The sequence below is a fragment of the Pseudogymnoascus verrucosus genome, assembly GCF_001662655.1.
Source record: "Pseudogymnoascus verrucosus strain UAMH 10579 unplaced genomic scaffold scaffold_31, whole genome shotgun sequence".
Taxonomy (NCBI): domain Eukaryota; kingdom Fungi; phylum Ascomycota; class Leotiomycetes; order Thelebolales; family Thelebolaceae; genus Pseudogymnoascus; species Pseudogymnoascus verrucosus.
In genome coordinates this window covers 52,795-79,675 of record NW_017263682.1, presented here as the reverse complement: position 1 = coordinate 79,675, position 26,881 = coordinate 52,795, and the positions used below count along the sequence as shown (strand labels likewise).

Sequence of the window (26,881 nt, the reverse complement as noted above, 5' to 3'; positions counted from 1 at the left end):
TGAGAATTACAATGTCAGGTGAACATGTGAATTTATAGGTCATTACATCTTAAATTAATTACAGTAGATATTATTGGAGAGTGTCTAGTATTCCCTGCCTGTGTCCCTTCGCCTTGGTCTGATAGAAGATAACACATTTAAGCTCCACCTTCTCTTTTCTCATACTCCAGCTCCATCCGTTCCAAGTACTCTTTCGATGCCTTGTCTTCTGCAGCTTTCTCTGCCTCGGTCTTGTTTGAAGTAGTCCCAGGCTGCCCTTGGGTCGTTGTGGTGTTATTTCCTTGGCTTGGCTGCTCTGCCTTCGGCGCCGAGGATCTGTTGTCTGCAATTGGCATTTTGGTCGGTTTTGTTCTTCAGCTGAAGTTGTATGTTTGAGGAAGAGCGTGATATTGAGGAGAATCGGCTTATGATTTGGTTGGAGTTTATAAAGAGCTATCAAAAGGACAGGATTTCAGCCACATTATATAGTCATGCCAGGCGCTAGCGGTCAATAGGGTGGGTCCCTCAGCCACACTTCACAACTTCGCCACCAAAACTCTCGATGGCACGTGATTTTTGTGCTATTGAATTATGAGTTATGAATTTATAAATTATGAATTCAGGTGGAGGAAATTGGTAGCTCAAGTCCAGTCAGATGAATGAAACAAATCATGATACTCGGGTATCCTTAATATCCTTAATAACTCCATACATTTTTCTATAATACGTTCACAGCATGGATAACAGCATCCTCGAACCCGCATTCCCAACTGCTTTCTGGGTGGGTGCAGCCTTCTTCTTTCCCTTCTTTGCCTTGACATCACCATTCTCCTTTCCAGCTCCTGCGATCTCCGCTGCCTTCGCCTTCTGCTCTGCCGTCTCCTCGGTAGCTGCCTTCTGCAAGGCCTTCTTTCCCTTCTTCAGCTTCTCCAACACCTCCGCTTTCGAGGAGAAGTTCTCGGTTTCTAACAGAGAAAGAACAACGAAAGAGCTCGAGCCAGTAGCCCACTCAATGATGTGTTCCTCAATCACAGGGTAAAGTATGTCTGCGAAGTTAAGAGGTGGCGACACTGGGATAATCTTCTTCAACTTGTTGTCAAAGCGACCACCAGCGATGAGGGAGCGTAGCATCTTGCCGCCGAATGCGGTATTTGCAATGTGCAAGCTTGGGCCACCCGAGTGATCGTTAAACGGAATATCAACTTCCATTGCGTCCTCAGCCGGAGCAGCAGTATCCACATCCATGGCATCTGCCTCAACAACAACAGCCGTTGGGTCTCCTCCAGCTACAGATGCGACAGCCTCCAAGGCAGCAGTCTTATCGCCCACAGATGCGAAGAGAACCTCGGTGATGAACTGGCAGCCGAAGGAAGTAGTGGCGAGTTCGACAGCGGCGGAAGCAATGGCATTGAGAAGAAGAGGTGAGAGTGCCTTCGCGAGTTCAGCGCGCCTGATTTCGGGGTCTTTCTTAGAAGTAGTGGCGCGAGCGACGTCAACCTCGTTGAGGACTTCGATGTCGGCGGCGAGGCTGGCGGGGAAGAGAGAGCTTGAACGGCCTTGGAAAAGGTAGAGTAAGGTCGTGCGAGCATTTAAGTCGTTGGCGGCAGTGACAACCATCTCAGCTTGTTTGTCGGCATCCTTGGTGAGAAGTTCTGGGAATATCGATTTGGCAGTGAGAACAGTATCATCGACTGTCTCATAAGCTGCGAGAATAATCTTGTGGCCATTTGGGTCGCCTGCCATAAGATGAATGGTATCTTTGTAGGCCTTTAAGATGTGCTTTCTATCCTTGGCAACACCATGTGCGAACGCAAGGCAGACTACGCGAGCTCCAGAAGTTGTGAATGCCAAGTTCTTCAGAAGATCACTCTCCTCGTCACTCTTTAGCAGCTCCATGAACTCAGTCTCTTCTTCGGTGCCGGTCTTAACGTTCAAGTAGTACTGAAGCATCGCATCGTGTAATAACGTGAAACCAGTCATTTTCTTTTGGACGAGATGGTTGATCAACTCCTTCAGCTCGCGCATGATAGGAGCACGCTTTCCAGGCTCCTTCTCGAGCACATCTGCGAGGTCGCCGGAAACCTTCTCGCCGTCGCGGAACAGAGAGAACTCCGCACCATACCACTCCCTGATAATTGTAGCCTTCTGTTGCCTGTTGGCAACCCCACGGTAAACATCGTCCAAAATCCAAGAAGCCTCGGCGTGCTTGATCATCTTGCGCACATGGCCGAAGAATTCTGGGACAATCAGATCTCTGATCTCGTCGTCTCCTTGAATAAGCAGCTTTCCGATGAGGAACTTGGCATATTTCGACTCTGCGAGTTGGCGGTATGTTCCCTTCAGCTCCTTTGCGATCATTCTCTTCTGCTCAGGTGTAGAGTATTTGATGGCAGTCTGGATCACACGTACAGAGTCATGCTTCAGGACGAAGTCCTTGACCTTGCCGGTAATAATCTGGAACAGCTCCTCGACAAGCTGCTTTCTCTCCTCCTTTGGAACATGAGACTTCCTTCTAAGTCTCTCCCAAATCTTCTTTGTTCGTAAAAGAGGGTCGGCGAGCGGCTTAGCTGCCTTTCTCTCTGCAATTGTCGCCTTCTGCTTTGCGTGTGCCTCTCTGGAGTTGGTACCTATAAACGAATTAGATGAGAAATGTTGATCATAACGGTATACATACCATTGGGTCCCTGGCCAGCAGCAAACTGCCTTCTCTCAGGGTGTATTCCATCATTTGCCTCTTCCATTGGAGTATCTTCTTCCTCGGCTCCGTTCAATGGCACACCGCCATCGACATCCATGTCATCAGAGTCCTCATCGTTAGACTCCACCATCTTTGGCTTCTTTGACTTCTTCTCTGGCTTATCTTCCTTTGATTTCTTCTCTGGTTTATCCTCTTTCTTGGAGGACTTCTTCTTCTCAGGTTTCGTAGATTCTGCCTCTACCTTTGATTTTTTGGTTCCCTTAACGTGTGCTTCCTTCGACGGCTCAGCCTTCCGCTTGATGCCCGAAGTACTGCTTTTCTTGGTTGTTGCCGGGGCAGCCATGGCGAACAGAGATAAAATTCCGTTAGCAATATGCTATGATTGTCGCGGCTGTGGAATTAACTGTCCAAATTAAGAATACAAGCAACCCGGTCGAGTCGCAACGTTCACGTTGTAACTGTTCTGCCACAATCTTATCAAGAACTTTTTCTTACCTTCAATCGCGAGGCTTTTTTTGCAGGGGTACTACTCCCACTAGTCTTCTATAGTACTCGCGTTGTCCTGGCGAGGCTGTGGAAGTTTTCCACGTGATTCGTCGATTGTCAACCCCCCACTATCACCAATGATTCTCATACTTCTACGTCAATAAGCCTGTCTCACAAGGCAAATCCTCTTACAATGGGTCGCGAAGATCAAGTGGAGGAGCGGGAAGTCCTGGACTCTATTTTCCCGGACGAAATAACTGGTATGTAGCATCTTACCTTTCTGTCTAACGTCCTAGAACACACAATTTCGGAGCGAAGAGATGAGAGCACATTGCTAATGCGACGTCACAGATATTTCGGAAACATCTTACACGATATCAATCCTTCTCGATGTCACCAACGAAGCCGGCAATGAGGCCGAACCTCCAACCATCATCCTGAAGATCGAATACCCGGAAAACTACCCAGATGAAGCCCCGCTTGTCGAGATTTGCGCACCAGATGATGTGGTAGCACACGAACTTTTCGACATCGAAGAGGACAGAGAGCGGTTGATCGATGCCCTGAATGATTCCATTGAGGAGAACATGGGCATGGCCATGGTTTTCACCCTCGTTTCGACTGTCAAGGATGAAGCTGAGCAGATAATACAAGAGCGCCAAGCAGTGCTGATGCAAGAGCACGTCAAGCGCGTGATGGCTATCGAGGCCGAGGAGAACAAGAAATTCCATGGAACGCCGGTGAATATCGAGACGTTTGCGAAGTGGAGGGACGCTTTCAGGAAAGAGATGGACGATATCGAGCAAGCAGAGCGTGAAGTAGAGGAAGCTGCCGAGAAGAAGAGAAACAGAGGGAAGGAAACGGAAGTTAAGCTTACAGGAAGACAGCTTTGGGAGAGCGGCATGGCTGGTAAGGCGGATGAGGATGACGATTTGGAGGATGCTGCTGTAGCGGCTATGGAGAAGGTCAAGGTTTGACGAGATACGTTCGAGGTTTTTATTGCTTGGGTCGGAACAACCGATCTCCATGATATATGAGGCGTTGCATTGGAGGCGTTTTGGGTAGAGCCGGAAAATACGCGGACCATCAGGGCCATAGGCTCTGTTAGGTATCTATAGTTGCAATCATGAGCACAAAACGCAGCTGACAGCTCCCCTTTTTCAACAATGAATAGGCAAGTGTATCAACATGAACTTGTGTATATGAACTCAAATCGCAATGAATCTCCGGATCTATCTCCGGGTGTGGGATTTTGTAGTTTATTGACTACATAGTTTTCTTGATTCTTTTGGCGATGCACTTGGCATTAAACCCGAAACAGTGATTTCATAATCCTAACGAATCACGGCTAGATCTAAACTTTTATAGCTTTCTAGAGAGCCCCATACACTGATATTCAGCCTAGCAGGCTCCCCGGGTTCAATTCTATACATGTTGGCCAGTATCAATCCTGATAAACTGATCAAATGCCACCCATCTCCTCATCTTCTTCATCTTCATCGCCACTATCGGACTCGTCATCCTCCTCCTCTTCACCTTCCGCCAGTACCCCGAGGTCTTTCTCCAAATTGGAAATAAGTTCCTTTGCGTGTTCTCCGAGGCGCACATCCTCGTAATCTTGTTGTTGGAACAGCTTTAAGCTGTGATTCAGCCATTGTCGACTGGAGATCCAGTAAACCTTGTGTCCCTCTCCACTAACATCCTTCTCCTTCTCCTTCTCGCCCAAGATATAAAGTCCCCAGCCACCAAGGTACCATACCTCAACACTGCTATCATCCTCTCCCACCAGTCTCTCCAATACCTCAATTGCTTCCTCTTCCATCCCACTTTCCATCAACAATCTCGCCAAGCTCACCCTCGTTGGGAAGTCTGGCACCAGTTCACTCTCTGGATCCTCGTCCTTCCAGACTTCAATGCTGCGCTTTAAAGCAGCTTGGGCGTCTTCGAGTCTCTGCTGTGAAATGCGAACACTAGCCAACGTCTGCCATGGCTCTGCGAAGCCTGGTCCGACAAGCGTGGCTTCAGTGACAAGTGCCTCACACCTCTGTTCCGCATCTTCCTCCCAGCTCAAATCCGTCATGTACACCTCCACAACTCCGCATAGCGCAGTTGCTAGCTTTCTCCTCTTCTCTGCAACCAGAGCCTCCACCTCTGCCGCTTTGTTTGCATCCGCTGTCTCGACAAGCTTCTGTATCTGAGCCCGCAACACCTTGGCGCCCTGCTCGAACCACTCGACACTGTCCCGGCCTCCCTCTTCACTCAGCTGCGCCAGCCAGAGGAACTTCTCAGCCCCACCTCCAACCTCCTCAGCAAGCTCTCCCTCCTCGTCGATTTCGACAGCTTGTGTGAAATAGGCCCTCGCGGCCTCGATATCGCCGAGCTCAATGTGGATTTCACCCAGTAAATTCAACGCCGGAAGCGCCTCGACGGAGTCGACATCAACAAGGCCCAAGGCGCGTTGTGCTAATGGAACAGCGCTCTCGATATCGCCTTCCAGAAGCTTAGAAGTGGCCTGGTCGAGGAGAGACGACGAAGATGCGGGCGGTGAAGAAGCCTTGCTGGGAGTGGCTATTGTGCGGTTCAAAATATTTTTGGAATCCCGGTTGGCCTTCGACTGCGGGGGCTTTGTTTTCGCCATTGTTGCAATGTATGAGATTTTTGAAATGAAAGGGCGATGTCTGTTGACTGAAATAGTTTATTCCTGGCCACGAAGAACTTCGCGGGGCGGCAGAATTATTTTTCGAGGCGGGGCTTGGTCTGTCGATGACGGCAAGCGCTTACCGCTTTTGGAACAGATTCAACACCCAAAAGTATTGTAGAGTATGAATAGTAAACCAGTATACGTAAATACGTAGTGTAGTTGAGTCATTTGGAATAAGCCTATTTGACTGTATTTGATGCATTAATTATTGAAATATAGTATCACAGTAAACCAGAATTCGTAAATATGGGATAAATTGGTTAAGTCACTTGGTATGAGTGGTTTTGACACTGTTTTATGGATTTATTATTGAAATAAATAACACGATGAAGTATCACTCCGATAAATTTGGCAGATACTACGTAAACATGGATAAATTATTTAAGCCTTTTGACATATGCTTGTTTAAACTATGAATTACTATTTGTGTTTATTACTGGACGGGAAAATAAATCTCATAGTTTGTGGTCTCATATTATGCCTAACGAGGGATGTCTCTATCGGAACAGGCAACCATCACATCGTCCCCTGTGACGTGTATTTCCATTCAGTCACCATAATATGTGTGCTCTATCGACAAAAATCAATACCCAAACGTTGCCAAACGCCGACCAGCTCCCTCACGTGTCAATATAAAGTACAACGCCCGCCCGGGCAACTTCTCACACGGGTATCTACCGCACTTCAGTCCCTTGCTGAGAATTAGCTGTCACTGGCCTTTCCATGTTGCCTAGCTCTGCACCCTGCCCACTAAGGCCCCTCTTCCTATTTGTGAAGTGGAATCTGGACGTCAAAGGTGTTGCTAAGGCGGGCTCATCGGACCCCTGGTCGCCCAGTCTCGAAAAGAAACCCTTTTTCTTCGGCGCAAGTTTGTCTTTGATCGGGTTGTCATTCAGGCCCACGTCTTCGAATCCTTCGCCTTCTTCTTCTTCTGTCGGTGGGCCCCCTTGAAAGCGCCCTTCGTGAAGTGATGAGCGGGGTAAGCGGGGTAGACGCGCATCGAGAGATTGGCGCCCATTCACAGATGATGAACTCTCCATAACCGGAGACCTAGCAGAAATATCCTGTTAAAGGCATTAGTCTATGTTTTCTGGATTTAATGGACTGTCGAGACTGACAAATGAGCGTCTGTACGAATCAAAGGATTCCCTGGAGATGGAGAATGGCTCAATTTCCGCGAAACTTCGGGTTGTACTGGAGGATGCATTCGATGGGTTGGAGCGACGAGGCCAGAAGCTTTTCTTTTCGGGTGGTGATGGCTACCATAATAGTCAGAGTTGCTCTACACATCTAGGTTTTGATATTTGCTTACTGGTAAATATACCCCGCTATCATTGACGACTGTTTGGATATGAGCAAGGTTCTGGAGGGAAACTACTACTCAAATATCATAGTCTAGGGTATAATTTACCGCTCATTTTATATTCCGGAGGCTGTTCAACCTTCTTGCTATTTATACTCAATGCGGAGGACGTTTTAGACGCCTTTATATCCGCATTGTCAACTGCCAAGCCGTGGCCGCCGGGAGACTCGGGCCTCGCATTTTCGTCCGGCAGACCCTCGAGGCCAGTACGCTTTGCAAATGGATTCCGAATAGGCATATTGATAACAGTATAGTTGTATGTATACAATTAACAATTATTGAGTCGTCGAAGAATTTGGAGAGTTGTGTTGCGCCTATGGGAAACAGGAAGTTGGTTATGGTTGTCCAAGCGCCAGGGCGGCCTCCCTTCTGACGTCGTTAGCTGCGGAAATGGCGGGTTTGACCTCGGACCGCGACCTGTTCCTGGACGTTGGTTGGTTCGATTCTGTGTTATTTAGGCTATTGGAATCCGTGTGGCTCCAAAGTCCGGGGAAATACATTTGAACTGATACGAAAATCGAACCTGATGGGATTCCTCTCGTTGCTTGATCTCCAAGTAATTCTCTTAGCAAAGGCTATAATACGGTAATTATAGTTTTAATTGTTTAGACCCTTATTTTTATAGTGGTTATAACACTTGTAAATGGCAATAAATTCTCCTGGCTATTATTAAGCTCATAGTGAGTTGTGCACAGCCCCTTCATCGGGTCTTTGGGCTGTCACACAAGGAATATCTTGCCATCGCTTCCTTATGACCAGGTTTGGGCTGGGCGTAGAGCAGCAAGTACGTTCCAGGAGGGGGAGGGGCCAAATATGTCATGTGACACCGCGTACTGATTACAAACGCGAGCCGACAAGGGACGCGTCCACCCAACAGAAACAACAACTAACACGAATTTATCGATTCGGAAGAGCTGGCCAAACTGGTCTAATCACGTAAGAAAGTTTGTCGTGCTTGGCTTACGGTAACAATAACAATGGTGGCCGAGGATATGGAGGGATCACAAGGCATTGATGAGGGCGGAGTTGGAGGTCCTGGTGCCCCTACGCCTTTGTGGTCACTCGAGGTATGATTATTCCTACCTGCAGCATAGAACACATCGGGACGAGCACTAAAATTGAAACCATCAGGGCGTTGCTGGACTTACAAAGCGCGATATTCAACTTGTTGTTGATGGCGGCTTTAATACCGTCGAGGCTGTTGCCTACACTCCCCGCAGAGTCCTGGAACAGATCAAGGGAATCTCGGAGCAAAAGGCAACGAAGATATTAACAGAAGGTCAGTACCGTATACAGGAAGTAATTGTTCGAGTACTAATTCAGAAATAGCTTCCAAGCTTGTCCCCATGGGCTTCACCACAGCAACAGAGATGCACCAACGCCGCAGCGAACTGATTTCTATCACCACTGGCTCCAAGCAGCTCGACACCTTATTAGCTGGTGGTATCGAAACAGGTTCTGTCACAGAAATATTCGGCGAATTCAGGACTGGAAAGAGTCAGATCTGCCATACATTGGCGGTTACTTGCCAACTTCCTTTTGATATGGGTGGCGGCGAGGGGAAATGTTTGTACATCGACACAGAAGGAACATTCAGACCAGTTCGTCTATTGGCTGTGGCAAATCGATATGGACTATCAGGAGAAGAAGTCCTCGATAATGTAGCGTATGCGCGTGCTTACAATTCCGATCATCAGCTCCAGCTTCTACAACTGGCCTCGCAGATGATGTGCGAAACCCGCTTTTCACTACTCATTGTTGACAGCGCCACATCTCTATATCGCACGGATTTTGTTGGAAGAGGGGAATTGGCATCAAGGCAAACCCATCTGGGGAAGTTTATGAGAGCCTTACAGCGTCTTGCAGACGAGTTCGGCATTGCAGTTGTCATTACCAACCAGGTCGTGGCCCAAGTTGATGGAGGACCCAGTGCGATGTTTAACCCAGATCCTAAGAAGCCAATAGGTGGACATGTTATTGCTCACGCGAGTACAACCCGGCTCAGTCTGAAAAAGGGAAGGGGAGAGACGAGAATATGCAAGATTTACGACAGCCCTTGTCTTCCGGAGAGCGACTGCCTGTTCGCCATCAACGAGGATGGCATTGGTGACCCAAGTCCAAAGGATCTCGAAAAAGACTAGATCTTTAGGGGACACGAGGAATGGGTTCACAATCGTATGGGTATGGAGAATGTGCATTGTTGAGTTACGAGGCTATGAGAAACTTTGTTAGAGAAAGAGCTTGGCGTTATAGATATTGTGTGCTTTAGCATGCCGCGAATTGTACATTTAATTGGCCTAGCATTATGAACTTGGGAACAATAAACTGCCTATTTGCATTTGTAGCTATATCATATTATTTGAAGGCGTAGTGCTATCCATGGTGATGTGGAAATGTGAAGTGGAACTGGAGTGATGAGCTAAACTCTATTTTGGGACTAGCGCGTATCTTCAAAAGCTGCTACCAAACAAAGTTGACGTGAAGCCATACGGAATATCAGCGCCTGCGCCCAGCTCCTAGCTCCTTCTTCATGAGTTCTATGATTGCTTCTTGATGGAGGAAAGATGCAAGCCCAAGCACCACCGTATCTCTTCAAGGAGACGCGTATAAATCTCGACTCACCACTTTCCAATTCTACAGTTATCCTACGCCTTCCTGTACCAGGCGCCTCTACCAGATTAGCGCGGACGCAAAAGAGGCCTCTGGCGACTGAAATCGCACTCACTGAGGATGAAAATGCATTTAAATCGAAGCATCTAGCGTCAGCCTCCTCGATATACCACCGCCTGTACCATACCTCACCTCGAAGTTTCCACTGGCGCGTCTTGGAAGATGGGAAAGCATTGTCCATAACCGCTGTGGATGTATGCAAACGAGAGAACGGCCCCGAGAACCCTCTCACACTCCGACTATACTTTTCGAGCCCAATTCGACCTGGCTGCATTGCATTTGCCGACCACGAAGAGCACGATACATTGAGCGTGTTGGCTCTGACAGAATCGAATCACTTGTATACACTCACGCTGAGACCCGACTCCTTCAGACGACGCGCAAGCACGGAAAACAATGTAGATGACTGGTGCAAGATCTACCTGTCGACAGCGTTCAGCTTTAAGCACCCCCACCGCCTCGTTGCACGAAACCCAGGAGAAGTTCTCATATCTCTCCACGATGGAGGCCTATTAAGGTTAAACCGACTACCTGGCGAAGATGCTTCATCATGGAAGGAGACGTTTTATAATGAAGGTGGCTGGGCGCATGGGCTGAGAAGCTTGATCCCCTTTCAAGGGGGCAATACCATCAAGCACGGGAAGATTAACATCGAACTCTCAGCGGTTACTGCGATTGCTGTACCAAAAGCAGATATCGATGGTGATAATTACGCTTTTACCGTGTCTTTGGACCATCGAATCCGAGTATGGAATCTGGATTCAGGCAAGATCGCGTTTACAGGGGACCTCTTAGGCGCAGAGAGGGAGCCAAACGACCTGGGCAAATGGGTATTACATCCGTCCCAAGCCCAGCTCATCAGAGTATTCCAAGACGACGAGAGAACCACTATTGTCACTTTTTCTCCTATTGGTGCTGGGGAATTCAAATTTTGGACAATGACTTTGAATGGAGACGGCACTGCGGAGTTAATTGACATGTTTCCGGAGATTGTTTTGAAGCCATCGCATCCGATGGCTGGGGATCCCATGACGGATGTTTGGACCGTGGCCGATTTCTCTGCTACCGTACATAACGATGAGCGTGGCAAGCTATCATTGTGGGTGCTATGGAAGAACAATATTACATACCGGGTCCAGACCGTTGACATCACGCTTCTGTCAGCCAATAACACCAGTAGCTATTGGAAAAATGGCTGGTCTGCTGTGGCAACAGATACGGTGTCACAGGCGCCTCTACCTGTTATTCTTCCATCGGATCCAGAAGATGCTACAGAGAAGTGGCTCAATTATATACTGTATCCCGGCAAATACACAATAGCGACCGTGGAGACAGCACTTTCTATTTATGAAAGGAGTCTTGGACGCCCGCAGAAGATATCGGCGCGTGGCAACAAAAATCTATCCGAGAGAATTTGTGCTATAATCGGATCTTCTATACCATTAAGCAGTTCGTCGACTGGGCAAATAGATTATGAGCACTTCAAAACAGCGATAGATGCTCAATGGCGGCGATTCTACCGACTTATTGTTGAGCTAGACAAGCAGCGCGGAGAGGCTTTGGCTCTGAGTTTTGATGCAGATAACCAATTGCACGTTGTTGCTACAGCGAACGGTTTATCAGTAATCCGGGAGTGTAGCCCCATCGAGGAACTCTATTTTAACCCAGATAATGCTTTTGGTGGGAAGTCTGAGGGGCTCAGCAACCTTATTTCAGCTGCGGCAACGTTTCGCGAGAACTTCAACGACATGTTACAGCACTCCTGCAAGGCACAGCTTGCGGTGCAACTCTTCCAAGATCCCTCGCAAACAGATTCCGAACATCTCCAATCATTCTACGACAGATGCAATTTCGCTGGCCAGATCGGTGACGATGATTTCGAGCAGCTGCTAGCATACTTTGGTGGCAGTTTCAAAAATATTACGCTTGGGAGCTATGAAGATTTGTTCAGAGCAATGGCCGGCACAGAAGATATGGCAGCACATCTTGAGCGGTATCCGTTGGCTTCCCTTGGCAGAAAGGTTGCGGTTAAAGGTGTCCAAGAGATAGTCGAGCTTCATCAGTCGGTCTGTTTTGATCAACTGGTCCTTTTAGCCTTCATTGAGGGCGAGATCGACCAACAGGAAGAAGGAATGCAGCTTGATACGGCCGCTGTTCATCGACAGCTTATCGCCGTGCTGAAGCATCTTGAAATATTAGAATGGCTGCTGAAGACGCAAATCTCCATTTCACCTCTGAAGACCGAGAGATCAGAGTCAATCGCCAGTATAAGCGACGCTCAGAAGCCCGAGGAGTTCAAAATAGTAACTGTGTTTGAAGGCACTGTTAACCACCTACTAGGACTCGCCAAGGATTCCGACGTGTCCAATTTAACTGCACTGACCAAACTGCTCGGCCGTGTCTGCGATCCAAACAGTGAGATTGAGCTGCAACCCGCGCTTATTCAAGCGTTTCTTCTGAAAACCGAACACGCGGATCTAGCAGTCTCGTTTTCCCGATTCTGCTCCCAAGATCCTTTCTCGGTGTATATGCAGGGCCGCAGCGCTCTCGCAGTCAAGGATCTGTCCGTAGCAGCAACTTACTTCAAGAAAGCTGCATTTGGTCTTGGTAAGTTTCTACCATCGTCTCATATCTCAATCTCTAACGTAATGGCAGCGCATTCCGAATTACAGGCGACCGATCGCCACTCGTCTGGGTTACTTAATGAAACTGACTGGAACTCTCTCTGTGGTGGCCTCCCATCATACTATGCACACATTGCCTCCCTCTTCGACTCTTCCAAATCGCATTCATACGTCATCGACTTCGCGCGCCTTGCTCTCCAGTTCCTTCCCACTCACTCCAAGGTATCTCCTGCACAGTCGAAAAAGGACACCGCACTCCGCGCAGACCTCCTTTCCCGCCTCTTCTCGTCCGCCCTCCACACAGCCCGCTACGAGCTCGCGCACTCAACTCTACACTTAATGCCCGACGCTGCAATCCAGAAATCCAATCTTCGCAGCCTAGTTTACTCCCTCTGCGAGAACTCTGCTGCAGCTGAGCTCATCGAGCTGCCATTCTTGGGAATGCATGCCTTGGTCGACGAGGCATTAAGTCAAAAGTGCGCGAGTATCGTTGACGTCAACATCGGTGTGCCATGGCATAAAATTCTTTACGCATGGAGGATACGCAGGGGCGACTTCCGTGGCGCGGCAGCGGTGGCATACCAGCAACTCCAGAAGCTGCAGCAGCTTGCCAATGGTGGGCATGGCAAGGATCTCGCGCTGTGGAGTGGAAAGAAGAGCACCGGTGCAGGGAATGACGAGCTGGACACCCCGGTCACGAGACAGTATCTGCAACTTATCAATGCGTTGAGCTGCGTGGAACCAGGGCAGGCGTGGATTCTGGCAGAGCCGGTGGGAAGGAAGAATGGTGTTGTCGAGAAGCGAAGAGTGATTACGCTGGAGGATGCCAGGCGCGGGTTGCAGGATGAGATGGATCGGGTTGAAGGGATCCTCAGAGGGAGGTTTAGCTTTGTTGGAGGAGAGGAAAGGGATGTGGATATGGATGAGGATTAAGGGAGTTGTAGGGCAGCTGCGAGCGGGTTCTGTGTATGATACGAATGGCGTTCAAATGGGAGTTAAGGTACAGATGGAGCGAAAGGGAGGAAGGAGCTAGAGAGGGAGAAACTAGGAGGAATATACCAGGTTCTTGTAAAAAATAACACTGAGGCGATGATGTCTGGGTTTCAATATAGGGAAATCGTCGTAGACAGTGTAAATGATATGTTACAAGTTCGCCGAATGAGCAGGGTTATACTCAACCCAGTGAACTGTTGTGAACTACAGTACCAGCTGCGGATGGTCTTGTGCAGGTCAATAGTAGTTTTTTTTGCAGCTACGTTCGAGGGTTTTCTGCGATTAATAACATGTTCAAAAACGTAGGGACAGAGGTTCACATATCACGAAAAAAGGCACGATTTCGTCACTCTCCTGAGGGTGAAATGCTTCAAGTCATGGTATTCGGGAAAGCAAGCAATATGCTAATTCATCTGGATATACACCTATCAATGACTCCCCCATTCCCAATTTTCCAACCCAAACACTCCACATCTCATTGCCCGGCCATTTAAGCCTTGACGGCGTACTTGCGCTGGGGGAAGTGGGTGTTGCGCTTGGTGGTCTTCTCGAGGACACGGGCGGAATCCTCCTTGGACAGGCGGCGACGGATGGCACGGGTCTGCTTGGGGCGGAGGTCGAGGGGAAGGTACTTCTTGTTCTTGTAGAACAGGCGAAGCTGGGAGCGCTGGTTGGCGTTGATGACGGTGAGGACCTTGGCGATCGACTTGCGGATGTCGTGGCTGTAGAGCGAGAAATGTCAGTGATGCCGTGCCACTTACAAGCACCGAGCCTTGCCATCGGAAGTCTCGTTGGAGACAAAGGGGGGTTGATGGGCTTATAGACTCGGGGGCATTGAGACGGGGGATTTGAAGACGCACATCTTGGTGAGCTTGGATGCGGATCCACCAGCGATCTTCTGGGTGCGGAGTTGACCGAGCTCAGTCTTCAACTCGCCGAGCTGCTTCTGGAGGTCCTCCTTGTTCTTGGTCCAGAGGGCACCAGTCTTAACTTTTCCGGACGACTATCGCGACGTTAGCTTTTTGTCCCCTTCAATCCAGTTGTAAATCGTTTCTTGAGCGCGCGCGTCGCATCGAGAATCGAGTGTGTGAGAGGTTCCGTACCATTGTGAGTGATTGTCGAGGTTGTCGTGATTGAGATGGAGTGGTGGTCGGTATGGGCGTCGTCGTCGTCTTCGTTCTGGGCGCGGATCGCTGGGTTGTTTTTCGTAGTAGGGTTTTCGTATTTTATGCCCTAAGCGTGTGATTGGCTTAGCGTGGAAGCTGGGGACAGAGCAGGGACAACTCAGTTAGCGCAAGGCTGAAAATAAGTCATGTGATGTCAATATCTTGGCATCCCATGTCAGGGCCGCGCGCAAGGCAAGGCCGGCCGAGTTGGCCAGGATGTCAACCACTGAGACAATGATGGCATAGGAAAGATCCGCTCTTCAACTTCACTTTTACAACAATATCAAGTACCTATCATGTCTTCCTCAACAGGGACGGGCTGGGCGCAACTACGCCAACAAGCAAGAACACTAGAGACCCAAGTAAATCCTCCTACTCCCCAAGGTTGACCAAACTAACCGGACCCCTAGACCGAATCTCTCTTCCACACCTACTCACAATTTGCACAAATCAGCAACATTCCTCCCTCACCAACCGAAGAACAAAAGCAAACCGAATCCAAAATCAACGAGCTCTTCGAAAAGGTTCGTCCCCCGCCCCTCCCCGAGCCATCCCTTTTCTAACCCGTCCCCCTCCAGCGCGAAACCCTCATAAACCAACTCACCCGCCTCCTCGATTCCGAAAGCACCCTCACCGCCTCAGCCCTCAAGCAAAACAACCTCTCCCGCCACCGCGAAGTCCTCCAGAACGACCGCCGCGAATTCAACTCCCTAAAATCCACGCTCCAGTCCGCCCGCCAGCGCGCCAACCTCCTCACAAACGTCCGCTCAGACATCGACGCTTACCATGCCTCCTCTCCTTCCGCGGAGGCGGACTACATGCTCGGCGAGCGCAACCGCATCGAGAACTCGCATAATATGGCGGATAGCGTTTTGAGCCAGGCGTATGCTGTTAATGAGCAGTTTGGGTTGCAGCGCGAGACGTTGGCGGGGATTCAGCGCAGGATTCAGGGAGCGGCGGCGCAGGTGCCGGGGCTGAATAGCTTGATTAATCGAATTAGTGCGAAGAAGCGGAGGGATATGATGATTTTGGGGACGTTTATTGGAGTGGTGTGCTTGTTGTTTTTGTACTTCCTGTGAGCCAGCGAATTTGGGATGGGATGGGGAGTCAGTTGCTGGCGGCTGTCAACGGTTTGAAGGCATGAACTGGTATACCCTACTCAAGTGGGCTGAGAGGTGAGGCTAGGTTGTACATGGTGGCGAGGTCGGAGATAGACATTGGCGGAGGCAGTGTATGTGATGGGTCACAAGACGGATGGCTGTGTCAGATAGACATGGGAAGCGGAACTTTGTTAATTACTGTCGTTATACCGTGCTGCTTAAAGGCCGGGACACGCAAGCGCTTATGTATCTTTGTGGAGCAGGAGTTAGAAGCGGGTTTGTAATTGTACACGAGGGTATTATTTGACAATATCATACAACAGCGGCAGCCACTGGCTTTCCACCTTCAATCAAATCCTCAGATCGAACTTTTCGTCCCCCCAGGTGAACTCTTCTTCCCCTTCGCCTCCTCAATCAACTTCTTCACCCCCCTAACCAACCCCTCCCTCTCATCCCCCTCCGCAATTCCACTCCCCGCCCACCGAATCCTACACGCCCCATCAAGCAGATACGTATATCCAACCTTACTATTCAGCAACCCCATCGCATCCCTCATCTCCCCCGTCAACCCCTTTGTGACCACAAAATACTTCCCCCACGCGTCCCGCCCCAGCTTCGCCCGCAAACTCGGCTTGAACAGCTTAATCAACGCTGATTTGAGCGGGTTCTCCTCAACGTTAATCTGCACCATCTGCGCCCGTCCTCCACTCGCAGCCACTACCTCATGCAGTTCCGCGTTCTCCTTCTTGCCTACGAAGGATGTAGCTTGGTGCTCGGCCCAGGCGCTGGAGAAGACGGAGACGACGGAGATTCTGTCGCTCAGCACGGGTGTAGTGTCTAGCACCTCAGCGTCTTTGAGGAGGGTCTGGCCCTGTAGGTTGGGGAAGTAGAGGGCGCGGTCTGCTCTGAAGAGGCGAGGGGGTGCGACGAAGGTTTTTCCTTTGTGGTGACGCATGTTGGACCATTCGCGGAAGTAGGGTGTGGCCATCTTCTGCGTACTGCGTTGGATGTTAGCTACTTTCATGTGATAGTTGGAGGACAGTCATCTGGGAACAAATGGGAGAGCGTAGTTCCAATGGGAGGAATATGGGGGGACAACATACAGAATCTTCCTCTTAACAATATGTTTATCATAATCCACAAAGTCATCACGCCTCTGCTTCCACGACCTTGTATCAACCCCGGCATTCTCGCCCATACGCGGCGGCCTCGGAAGCCCAATCGGTCGCGGCAGCGGCTTTGGTGTGAATTGTTCTACCGCCTTTCCTGTTGCTCGCGGCGCATCGGCGAGAGGCGAGGGAAGGTCGGCTGCTGATACCGGCTTTGGCTCTTCGGGGGTTGGTGCCGGTGCCGGTGCTGATGTCGGGGGGGTGGGTTTGTCGGCATAGCGGCGGAGTGTTGTGCTGAGAGGTTGGGAGCGAATGGGATAGGCTATGGATGTGAAGCGCTCGGGATGGAGGAGGGCGCGCGCCAATGGCGCTTTGGTGACATTCATCTTGAAGTACGTAGTAGCTTTACAGAAAGTGAGGTTCAGCCTCGTTGTAGAGGCTACAGGAACAAAAATCTCGGCGACCGGAGAAACACCACCACCGGCCGCCGCGCCGCGCACGTCCCCACCGATACGCCGTCGATTGGAAGGTGGGACGTCACCAGCGGCTCGGTCTAAGACGACGGCTAGAATCGGCCGGGCGGGTTGTTGAGGTCGAACGCGGGGACTGCTGGTTTAAAGAGCGTATGCCGCACAATGAGGGCTTCTGCATAGTTTTTTTTATTGGGATTACTATCGTCTTCTTGAGTAAATATGCCTGTCAGGATACCCTCGATTTCGGCGGCGCCGCTGTCTAGAGCTTTGTTGAACCCCGCGAGGCAGCGTGGGTTGAGGAGGCATCCTACGAGGCTGTTTACGGCTACGGCGAGGGCGGCAGTTGTTAAGCCGTTTTTGCTTGCTGATATTGGAGAAGGTGAGGATTTTCTGTTATTTGTGTTGTTATGTTCAGTTATTACGCTTGTCAGTGAAACATACTGACGGTTACAGGTATCAGAGAGTGTGAGATCATCCAATGGTTCGTTGAGCCCGGAGCGCGGGTCGAGGAGTTCGACAAGATCTGCGAAGTCCAGAGTGACAAAGCATCTGTGGAAATTCCATCGCGGTTCTCAGGTGTGATCAAGAAGCTCCACTATGATACTGGAGAGATGGCAAAGGTGGGGAAGGCCCTCGTCGACATCGATGTGCCAGAAGAGGTCGCCGAGGCGGTGGAGCAGGCCGGGGCTGCACCACTAGGAGGTGAGGTAGGTGCAGAGAGTGTCAGGTCTGAGGGTCTGGCGAGCACCATCAAGCCAGATACTTCCTCAGCTCCACCACAGGAGACGAAGCCAGAAAGTGAGAAGCCAGTAGTGGCCAAGGGAAAGCACGCCACGCTCGCAACACCAGCAGTGAGGCATCTCACCAAGGAGCTCAAAGTTGACATCTCAGACGTCAACGGCTCCGGACGAGACGGACGCGTAACAAAGGACGACGTGTACCAATTCGCCAAAGCCCGCGACGCAGGACAAGCAGCACCGGCACCCCAAGCAGCAGGCGCCGCACAACTCGCCCGCCCAGCACCAGATCATGGCCCACAGCAAGAAACACCAACGCAGCTCACCAACATGCAAGCCCAGATGTTCAAAGCCATGACCGCCTCCCTCAAGATCCCCCACTTCCTCTACGCCGACGAAATCGACGTCTCCTCGCTCTTCCACCTCCGCCACCGTCTCAACAAATCCCTCGCCAAGTCACCCCCGGCCGATGCTCAAGTCACAAAACTCTCCATCCTCCCTTTCCTCATCAAAGCCATGTCCCTCGCCATCGGACGCTACCCCATCCTCAACGCGCGCGTCGACGTTGGCGCGGACTCTAAGCCATCCCTAGTTATGCGCGCACAGCACAATATCGGCATCGCCATGGACACCCCCCAGGGCCTCCTCGTACCCGTAATCAAGAACGCCAACGCCCTCTCCATCCTCTCCATCGCTTCTGAGCTGGCGCGCCTCCAAGCCCTCGCCAAAGCCGGTAAGCTCACCACTGCCGACCTAACAGGCGGCACTGTCACGCTGTCCAACATCGGGAATATCGGCGGGACGTACGTGGCGCCTGTGATTGTGGAGAAGGAGGTTGCGATCTTGGGGATTGGGAAGAGGAGGACGATTCCGGCGTTTGGGGAGAGCGGGGAGGTGGTCAGGAAGGAGGTGATGAATTTTAGCTGGTCTGCGGATCATAGGGTTGTGGATGGGGCGACGATGGCGAAGGCGGCGGAGGTGGTGAGGGGATTTGTGGAGGAGCCGGATATGATGCTTGTGCATCTGCAGTGAGAAGGTGATTGGGTATGAAAGGTGTTTAGCTGCATTGGTAGGGAGGTTTTTGATATGAGAGAGGTGCATCTGGAGCGATGAGGGAAGGTTGGGATATGAGTGATGGCATCTGATGGGAGAGAAGAGACTCAGCTTATGATGCATCTGTACCTCAAATGAGAGAGAGCATTTTGGATATGATAGACTCGAAAAAGCCTCGATGATGGCTCGAGGGGGTGGTTAGCTGCTGCATATGTGGTGTTCAGGAGGTAGATTGTGATAGAAACTGTCTGATGTGCGCCACAAGAATAAGTCAAACTTAAACATAACTCAAACCGGTTCACACAAGTGATTTCTTTTTTTTTACACCCTTTAACCTAAGCTTGGACTTATCCTAATAATCGTCAGTATCTTTATCTCCATTGAGCATTTTCATATCTTACCTGTAAATATTCTTTTTCTCCGACTCGGACGCATTATAACCCGCAACAATCGGCCCGTGTACCGACCCACCCCACGATTATTCCCAGAAACTGGGTCGCATCTGCCCCGCGCACCGTCTAAGTGGGGTAATTTATCCCTGCACACAGTTAACACTCCACCCCCCACGCACCGGCACCTGCGTGGGATGTTATTTAGGGTCGAAAAATGGAAGAAGGCTTTTTTCCGTTACGAGGCTGGCTGCTTACACTGGCTGTAGGAGTCTTAATTATATAAGTATGCATTCTAATAAACAGGGCTGTTATGGCGGGGATATGTGCATCATAATATATGCACACGACTCCATTGGGGGGTATGCGGGTATGGCGCACGACAGGCATGCGCGGCAGATTGGCCGGCTGCATTGCGTCGTGGGGAAGCACCACCCTCTACAGTCTACAGTATACACAAGTAAACAACGCCCTACAGTACGCTCGGATACGAATGGGGGATAAATAAATAACAATGAAAATGCATAAGTCACTTGACCCCCCCCCTTTCCACCAACCAACCACACCCATATTTTGCCGCCGCCCCAAAAGCGGCAATTATCCAATTATCCCTTCTCCTCCTCCTCCTCCTCCTCCTCCTTCTCATCCGCCGGGGCTCGATCAGCCTCGGGCCCCGGGGGGTGAGGTTGTGTGTGGGGGCTAGCCCGTCCCACCCAGGTGTTCTCTCACCCTACGTCGTACCTGTCTTTACCCAAAGGAGTGTGGAGGGGTTCCACACTAAGACGGCATTATAAGGGTGACATCACGCCCCTCGGTTTTCGAGTCGGTTTTTATGAAATCTTTGGGTTTTCCTCTTGACGGCTATTTTAACTAACTCTTCTTCTCTGTTGTGTGTTTTTCCGTGTGCTCTTTTTGGAATCTGGAAAGTCTGCGTTTGTTTGTGGTGACTATACTGCTACGTCTGCGAGTTTGTGTTAGACTAAGGGATGCGCGCGTGTGACTCGTGGCACGAACTTTGACGGCTGAGAATCAAACAACCTACGACCTGTCATTTCACTTTTCCCTTGGTTCTACGAGCTTTATAAACTACATATATAGCAGACGACATCTACACCCTCCCTTTTCCTCTGCCCGGCCATCAAAACCGCTCTCAGACCACACCACTCTCACCCTGCCGAATTCGGAACTCTCACCACCTTCTCACTTCCTACTCTAAGACAACAAGACCCGAATCCACGCTCTCACACATCTACAATCCTCAAAATATACCACACAACACCCATCACAATGGAGTCTATCACCACCACCACCCCCTCCTACACCTCCTCCGGTCCCTCAGCACACAAGCACATCTGGCTCATCACCGGCCCCGCCGGCTGCGGAAAATCAACCGTAGCCTCTCACCTCGCCTCAGCCCTTCACCTCCCCTTCCTTGAAGGCGATGATGTATGTCCCCTCCCTCCCCCCCTTCCCCTTTCCCCCTCTCCCATCCCCCCTCCCGCCCCATCTTTACCAATAAACCCCCAACTAACACCCCCCCAGTACCACACCTCCGAAAACGTCTCCAAAATGGCCTCCGGCCACCCCCTCACCGACTCCGACCGCTGGGACTGGCTCTCCCGCCTCCGCATCTCCTCCCTCTCCACCCTCTCCCCCCCCACCCCCCCTTCTCCTTCGGGCGTAATCGTCACCTGCTCAGCCCTCAAGCGCAAATACCGCGACGTCATGCGCGTAGCCCCCTACAACGACCCTCGGGTGCTGGTTCACTTCATTTTTCTGTCCGCGAGCGAGGAAACGCTCCTGAAGAGGGTGGAGGGGCGGAAGGGCCATTATTTCGGGAAGGATATGGTGAAGAGCCAGTTGGAGAGTTTGGAGGTGCCGGTGGGCGAGAGGGATGTGGTGGTTATTGATGTTAGTGTTGGGAGGGAGGAGGTGCAGAGACGGGCGCTGGAGGTGGTGAGGGAGGCGATGGGGGTGGAGAGGGCGAAGCTTGCTTGAGCTGAGCGTGAAGTTTGCTTAGGCGCGAGGTTTGCCTAGGGAAGTGGAAGCTGCCAGCCTGGAAGAGTACAGATCAAGTGCCGCCCAGCTTGCCGGAAATCCATCAACCCCACAGCCTCGTCTCACCCCGCATTCTCGGAGAGCCCTCCCCGCTGCGTCCCCCCACGCATCGAGGTGCGTTTCATTGGTCACATAACATGGCGTTGGCGTTTTATTTTGCGGCATAGACGTGCGAGTTGGTTTGCTTTGGTTTGGATGGATGGATGGGTGTATGTACATAGTAAGAAGAAATGTTACACGAGAGATTTGTTACCTTGTTTTGCACACTTGCTCACTTACTTGTTTGCTTTTTTGGGTCTGGTGCTTGCTTACTTGTTGTAGACCAGTGAAGATGTGAGGTGAACCGTGCGCTGCCACCTGTCACCCTGAAGGGACGGGGGTTGAGTGGTGTGATGGACGCCGGTGTGGGTGTCGGACCGGCCGGGTGGCTTGGGGGGAGGTGTGAAGAGGTGCCGATGGGGTGTGGGTGGATGAGCCGATGTCGAACCGGGTCGTGTGGCAAAGGTAGGTATGTTTCCTGGATGTGTTTGGGAGTGGGAGACGGGTTGGCTGTAAGAGGTGATAGGTCGTGTGCTCAGTCTTGTCGCTTGTCTCATCTCCCCCACGCATTCTCGCTTTGAGGCTTGTTTCATATCCTAGTTTTGTTGTTGCCTTACCATACCACCATTCGCCGTTCGGGCTTGGTGTCATATTATTACCAATACACCTACTTCAACCTCCACATCGCGAGTATAGCGCATACTACCCCATCTCCTGCAAAGAGGGGACGGTTAGAGAACCGAAAAACACCAGCCCACTCACTCAAGTCATAACAGAATACCCAGTAATTCCGCTAGCGAAATTCTTAAATTTTTATTCTTATTCTTTTCACCTCGCTCTCCTTCCTCTAGCATCCCATTCAATCCCACAGGAGCCGCAGTTTATACACCCCCCTCCCACTCCTCCTCCCAAGTCTCGATTCCGCACCCTAGGTAGGGATAGGTACGCCGACCTGTGTGCCTCGTGGCCCCATGGAAGACGACAAGACCAGACAGGACAGGAAATAAACATCTAAGCCATTCCTGCCCTTCGCTCTGCAACCACTCCATCGCCCTTCCACGCCAAGCTCAGTCACCTTAGGACGACCTTCTCTATCGCTTCTCTCTGTCGCGCCGACGTGCAGGCGCTCTTGTACCAGCAGATCTTGTCGGACTCAGCAGGGGATATGCACGCAGCATCCAGGTCCGACACGCGACTGCACAGATCGATGCGTAGCTTGCGAGGGGGCCGAAAGTCTCATCGCGCTCCAGACATTATTACATGTCTCCTCAGCGCCCCTCTACCCTGCCAGGGCTTCCATCGTCTTAAGTTAAACATCCCACACCCCCCTTTCTTCACCCCCCACCCCCACCAAACCCCCTCTCAACACCCTCCCCATAAACCTCCAACGCCCTCCCCATAGCACGCACAATATCAAAGATCTGCGTCCCCCTAAACGTCTCCGCCCAGAGTCTCACGACCGCCGCTCCGAGGGCTCTGATGCGCTGGCCTTCTGCTTCGGGTGACGAGTCCATTCCGGTGGTGGAGGAGGATGAGGTGGAGGGGTGAGAGGTCGAGGAGGGGTGGGAGGTAGCGGGGGGAGCGGCGTATTCGGTTTCCTCGAGCATGTTGCGGACCATGGCGAGGATGTTGCGTTCGTCTGTTGTGAGGGAGTGTGGGGTTAGGGAGATGGTTTCGAGCCATTTGCCTGTGTACTTATTAGCCAGCCACTCCAAAAATCCCCCCCAAAAAAAGGGAGAGACAGAAAGAAAAGGGGTGGGGGAACTCACAAAGCAAAACCGCACACTCAACATTACAAAGACTATGCTGAATACTCCACCCAAACGTCTGCGTCCGCGCCACAAACGCAATCCCAATCCTAATCGGCACCCCCAGCGCCAACACCGCCTGCTGCACGGCCCTCGCCACGCCCTCGCCTCTCCCCACCCTTCCCCCCTCCGCCCACGCCTTCGCGATCATCACCGGGTCCCGTAACGCTAGATAGGGGTTGGGTGGTAAATCGCTATGGAGTCTGATGTAAGCTAGTCGTAGCAGGGCGGTGGAATTGAATGCTATTGGGCCGGCGGGCGTTGTAGGGTCGAGCGAGGATTCGGGAGTGCGTTCCCAGGAGGCTTGCCAGTTCTTCAGCGCGTGGCTGAGGCTAGCGAGGTGGCTGGCGGGGAGGGAGTTGGGGGGGAGATGAGGGTGTGAGATTGCTGTTGTTTGGCGGAGGAGGAAGATCTGCTGGATCAGCGCGGTGATGAGGATGTAATTCCCCAGCGCTGAGGTCGGGGGAAGCGGTGGCGGAAGGTCGGCGGCGGGGGAGGAGGGCGGGTCGAAGAGCCGCGCTAGGGCGGTGAGGAAGGGGATTTCGGAAGGGGGGGAGGATTGGCGGATATCTGCCCATTCGCGGGCGCTGGGGGCTTTCCACTCGCGCGCGGTTTGGGGGAGGGACATGTGGATGGAAGTTGAGGCGAGGGGGGAGGGCATGTCGTAGGCGATACAGTGGAGGTTAAAGAAGCAGTAGACGAGGAACTTGGTACGTTTCTCGCTTTCGATGCGTGCCCATTCTTCCCAGCTCAGGGAGGGATGGGAGGTGGACGGGTTGGTGAGGCCGGATTCTTGGACGAGTTGCGCGAGCCAGCTGCGGAGGGTGAGGGATTCGCGGAGGAGGATGCGGGGGGCCCAGGTGCCGACTGCGACAAGGAGGAAGAGGGCTTGGATTGTTTCGAGGCGGGCGGTGTGGGAGTTGGAGCTGTTGTTGTTAGTATGTGTATCCCCCTTAAAAGAAGGCCGTAAAAGCATCCGAAGAATGAAGAAAAATACTCACAAATTCTCCCCATCATGCGTCTCACTCGAAACCCTCTCCATCCCATGCCCATTCCCATTCACAACCCCATTCATCGCCCCTCCCCCCTCTCCCAAACTCCTCCCCGTAGGCGGCGGGCTCAACCCGGCACTCTCACTCCCACACGTCAGCGGCGGCGACACAATCTCCGCCACCAACGCACTATTCCTCCTCGTCGCCTGCTCAATCGCCACCGCCCTCGCCGCATACCACAGCCCATTCCCTCGATGAGCCTCAAACCGATACTGCGCCCCGATCGCCACGAGCGTTAGCAGCAGCTCCGGCGCCAGCGCAGCCACCGAAAGCGTCGGCACGTGAAGGAACGGCACGTGTTCGTGGAACCCGTTGAAGTACCCCTCGAGGAAGCGGGATAGCGTGTAGCGTGATGGGAACTCGAAACCACTCGGTAGCACAGACGCGAACTCGTCGACCTTGGCTTGCATGTGGCGGTGCTCCTGGCTGCTTACTTTCCAGGGTGGAGCGGCGGCCGCGGCGGCTGCGGCGCGGATGTCTTCGCCTGTGCGTGGGTGCTGCGGGGGTGACTGGTACTCTGATGCGATGGAGGAAAAGCGCGAGTCGAAGCGGTTATGCTGGCCCTGCTCGGGTGGTCCACCAACGCGAGAATCGTAGCTCTGCCGTGACGGGTCTGCGTACCCCTCATGTGCCATCGGACGGGACCACGTCATCCCCCCGGGCCCCTCCGCATCGATCGGCGGGAAAACATGCGAGCTGATCCCGAAATCGTCGAGGAAGATGTTATAATCCCCCAGCAGCGGCTGCGGTTGCGGTGCCTCGCTCAGCGTGGCGTGGTGGTGATGATATGAGCCCCTCCGTGTGCTGTCCTCGGGTCCGGCTCGGCTGTTGAAGCTGGTCGTGCGCGCGCGCTTGCTCTCGGGCTCGGCGCTGCTGTCGGTATGGAGGGAGTGGATGGGGGGGAGCTGGTTGGTGTGGTTGTTTGATGAGGCGATGTGGGTTGCTGCGTCGGAGAGGAGGTCGAGCGAACAGGGTAGTCGTTGGGGCTGCTGCGGCTGCTGTTGCTGCTGCTGCTGTATGGGAACCTCCTGCGGTCGCGCACGTAGGTCCTGTATGGGCGGATAGCTGGGCTGCTGCACAAGCAGATCCGGATCGATGAGGTTCGGGATGGCGGCTGTGACCTGCGGTCTGCTCTGTGCCTTGACAGCGTTTGCGCGCGCCGCGGCAGTGGCTACATGGTGCCTATTCGCATCGTGCTTATTCTCATTCAAGTGTACCAGTTTCTCATGTCTAACCAACAGATCCCTACAATTATCATGTTAGTCCCTGATGCGCTGGAGTGTGGGGCCGGCGGGGGGAAGGTTTACCGTCGCCCAAAAGTCTTGCCGCAGAGGCATTGGAAGGGCTTCTCTTTTGTGTGAGTGCGCTCGTGGCGCTGGACGTGCTCAAGCCGGCGAAAGCGCTTCTGGCAGTATCGGCAGGGTAGGGTCTTTGCCTTCTGCCTGCTGCTGGCGTCGGGGTCGACGTCGGATGCGTGGCTCTGGCTGGCGGTATCGACGCCTGGGAGCGGCATCATGGCGGTGGGTGGTGGGTGGTGGGTGGTGGTGGTGTGTCGCAGCCAGTTTCGGGAGTATGAGAATGATGGTTTGTGTGATGCTTCGTTTTTGGGGGGGTTTGGAGGTGATAGGGGTGATGTTGATGTCGCCTGGCCCTGCCTGGCTTCTTTTGCGCAAAGGATGACAGGTGAATAGATGTTCGTTAGTATGTAGAGTGGTAGAGGAAAGTAAGGTTGGTCGGCAGGAAGAGGTACGAGGTAAGATTTCCCCAGATGCGATTTCCCCAGACCACAGATGAGATGTGTGGTACATGTACCTGTACTTGTGTTTGTGCAAGCCAGGTGTGGTTTGTATCGTGTACAAGCAGCGAACAAGGGGGGGAAATGCGGGTGGATAGCGGTGGATAGTGGTGGATTGGTGGGTGGTGGTGGGTGGTTGTGGGTGATTTCCCCGCTCTCCGACTGGGGAGTAGATGTACCGAGTACTTCTTGGTTGTCGTAATGGAGGTAAATGGAGCGAATAGAGTGAATAGAGTGGGTGGCATAGGTGGGAGAGTACAGTAGAAATAGTGGATACCTGAGGCAGGATATGGGGATAATAACGAGAACAACGAGAATAACGAGAATAGCGTGTGTTAGTAGGGCCGTCGTGGAGTAATCTAGTTCGAAGTTGTCGTAGTTGTCGTAGTTTAGTCGTGGTTAGGCGTGGTTAGTCGTGGTTTAGTCGTAGCTCAGTCGTAGTTCCCCCCTAACACCCCCCCCTCCTACAGCCTCGGTAATCGCATCACAGCCTTGTGCATTTGGCAGGAGCTACGAGTCGTTCTTGCCGTGGCAGTTGGAGTAGGAACTAACAGGACTAATATTCTAGTATTACCTCATATAAGTACT

At 52.0% G+C, this 26,881-nt stretch overlaps 12 protein-coding genes across 12 annotated transcripts; 6 read left to right on the top strand and 6 right to left on the bottom strand.

Moving 5' to 3' along the window:
- Positions 1-663: 663 nt before the first annotated feature.
- Positions 664-3,140, bottom strand: PUF6 (pumilio y domain member 6). Its single transcript, XM_018276014.2, has 2 exons — positions 2,654-3,140; positions 664-2,606 (listed from the first exon to the last, which is right to left on the bottom strand). Exons 1-2 carry the CDS (start codon positions 3,018-3,020, stop codon positions 709-711), a joined length of 2,265 nt encoding a protein of 754 aa, XP_018129053.1. The 5' UTR covers positions 3,021-3,140; the 3' UTR covers positions 664-708.
- A 166-nt stretch (positions 3,141-3,306) lies between these two features.
- Positions 3,307-4,340, top strand: VE01_06570 (uncharacterized protein). Its single transcript, XM_018276013.2, has 2 exons — positions 3,307-3,423; positions 3,515-4,340. The coding sequence occupies exons 1-2, from the start codon at positions 3,357-3,359 to the stop codon at positions 4,138-4,140; spliced, it is 693 nt and encodes a 230-aa protein (XP_018129130.1). The 5' UTR covers positions 3,307-3,356; the 3' UTR covers positions 4,141-4,340.
- A 37-nt stretch (positions 4,341-4,377) lies between these two features.
- VE01_06569 (uncharacterized protein) lies at positions 4,378-5,879 on the bottom strand. Its single transcript, XM_018276012.2, has one exon. It carries the CDS (start codon positions 5,799-5,801, stop codon positions 4,626-4,628), a length of 1,176 nt encoding a protein of 391 aa, XP_018129126.1. The 5' UTR covers positions 5,802-5,879; the 3' UTR covers positions 4,378-4,625.
- Positions 5,880-6,263: 384 nt separating this feature from the next.
- On the bottom strand, positions 6,264-7,966 carry VE01_06568 (uncharacterized protein). Its single transcript, XM_018276011.2, has 4 exons — positions 7,276-7,966; positions 7,177-7,205; positions 6,983-7,123; positions 6,264-6,928 (listed from the first exon to the last, which is right to left on the bottom strand). Exons 1-4 carry the CDS (start codon positions 7,463-7,465, stop codon positions 6,539-6,541), a joined length of 750 nt encoding a protein of 249 aa, XP_018129125.1. The 5' UTR covers positions 7,466-7,966; the 3' UTR covers positions 6,264-6,538.
- A 67-nt stretch (positions 7,967-8,033) lies between these two features.
- On the top strand, positions 8,034-9,557 carry RAD51 (recombinase rad51). The gene is made up of 3 exons (XM_018276010.2): positions 8,034-8,294; positions 8,359-8,506; positions 8,557-9,557. The coding sequence occupies exons 1-3, from the start codon at positions 8,205-8,207 to the stop codon at positions 9,366-9,368; spliced, it is 1,050 nt and encodes a 349-aa protein (XP_018129128.1). The 5' UTR covers positions 8,034-8,204; the 3' UTR covers positions 9,369-9,557.
- Positions 9,558-9,717: 160 nt separating this feature from the next.
- VE01_06566 (uncharacterized protein) lies at positions 9,718-13,649 on the top strand. The gene is made up of 2 exons (XM_018276009.2): positions 9,718-12,504; positions 12,553-13,649. Exons 1-2 carry the CDS (start codon positions 9,792-9,794, stop codon positions 13,452-13,454), a joined length of 3,615 nt encoding a protein of 1,204 aa, XP_018129120.1. The 5' UTR covers positions 9,718-9,791; the 3' UTR covers positions 13,455-13,649.
- Positions 13,650-13,872: 223 nt separating this feature from the next.
- RPL35 (60S ribosomal protein L35) lies at positions 13,873-14,685 on the bottom strand. The gene is made up of 3 exons (XM_018276008.2): positions 14,618-14,685; positions 14,375-14,517; positions 13,873-14,236 (listed from the first exon to the last, which is right to left on the bottom strand). Exons 1-3 carry the CDS (start codon positions 14,618-14,620, stop codon positions 14,005-14,007), a joined length of 378 nt encoding a protein of 125 aa, XP_018129127.1. The 5' UTR covers positions 14,621-14,685; the 3' UTR covers positions 13,873-14,004.
- Positions 14,686-14,898: 213 nt separating this feature from the next.
- VE01_06564 (uncharacterized protein) lies at positions 14,899-16,146 on the top strand. The gene is made up of 3 exons (XM_018276007.2): positions 14,899-15,042; positions 15,091-15,204; positions 15,259-16,146. The coding sequence occupies exons 1-3, from the start codon at positions 14,977-14,979 to the stop codon at positions 15,757-15,759; spliced, it is 681 nt and encodes a 226-aa protein (XP_018129119.1). The 5' UTR covers positions 14,899-14,976; the 3' UTR covers positions 15,760-16,146.
- Positions 16,006-17,304, bottom strand: ATP10 (Mitochondrial ATPase complex subunit atp10). The gene is made up of 2 exons (XM_018276006.2): positions 16,884-17,304; positions 16,006-16,778 (listed from the first exon to the last, which is right to left on the bottom strand). Exons 1-2 carry the CDS (start codon positions 17,273-17,275, stop codon positions 16,139-16,141), a joined length of 1,032 nt encoding a protein of 343 aa, XP_018129124.1. The 5' UTR covers positions 17,276-17,304; the 3' UTR covers positions 16,006-16,138.
- Positions 17,305-17,497: 193 nt separating this feature from the next.
- VE01_06562 (uncharacterized protein) lies at positions 17,498-19,425 on the top strand. The gene is made up of 2 exons (XM_018276005.2): positions 17,498-17,741; positions 17,816-19,425. Exons 1-2 carry the CDS (start codon positions 17,582-17,584, stop codon positions 19,129-19,131), a joined length of 1,476 nt encoding a protein of 491 aa, XP_018129123.1. The 5' UTR covers positions 17,498-17,581; the 3' UTR covers positions 19,132-19,425.
- Positions 19,426-20,333: 908 nt separating this feature from the next.
- On the top strand, positions 20,334-21,962 carry VE01_06561 (uncharacterized protein). The gene is made up of 2 exons (XM_018276004.2): positions 20,334-20,987; positions 21,084-21,962. The coding sequence occupies exons 1-2, from the start codon at positions 20,829-20,831 to the stop codon at positions 21,537-21,539; spliced, it is 615 nt and encodes a 204-aa protein (XP_018129122.1). The 5' UTR covers positions 20,334-20,828; the 3' UTR covers positions 21,540-21,962.
- Positions 21,963-22,972: 1,010 nt separating this feature from the next.
- Positions 22,973-26,534, bottom strand: VE01_06560 (uncharacterized protein; the record flags this gene model as incomplete). Its single annotated transcript, XM_018276003.2, has 4 exons — positions 25,806-26,534; positions 24,448-25,743; positions 23,408-24,372; positions 22,973-23,325 (listed from the first exon to the last, which is right to left on the bottom strand). The coding sequence occupies exons 1-4, from the start codon at positions 26,012-26,014 to the stop codon at positions 22,973-22,975; spliced, it is 2,823 nt and encodes a 940-aa protein (XP_018129121.2). The 5' UTR covers positions 26,015-26,534.
- Between the last annotated feature and the right edge of the window lie 347 nt (positions 26,535-26,881).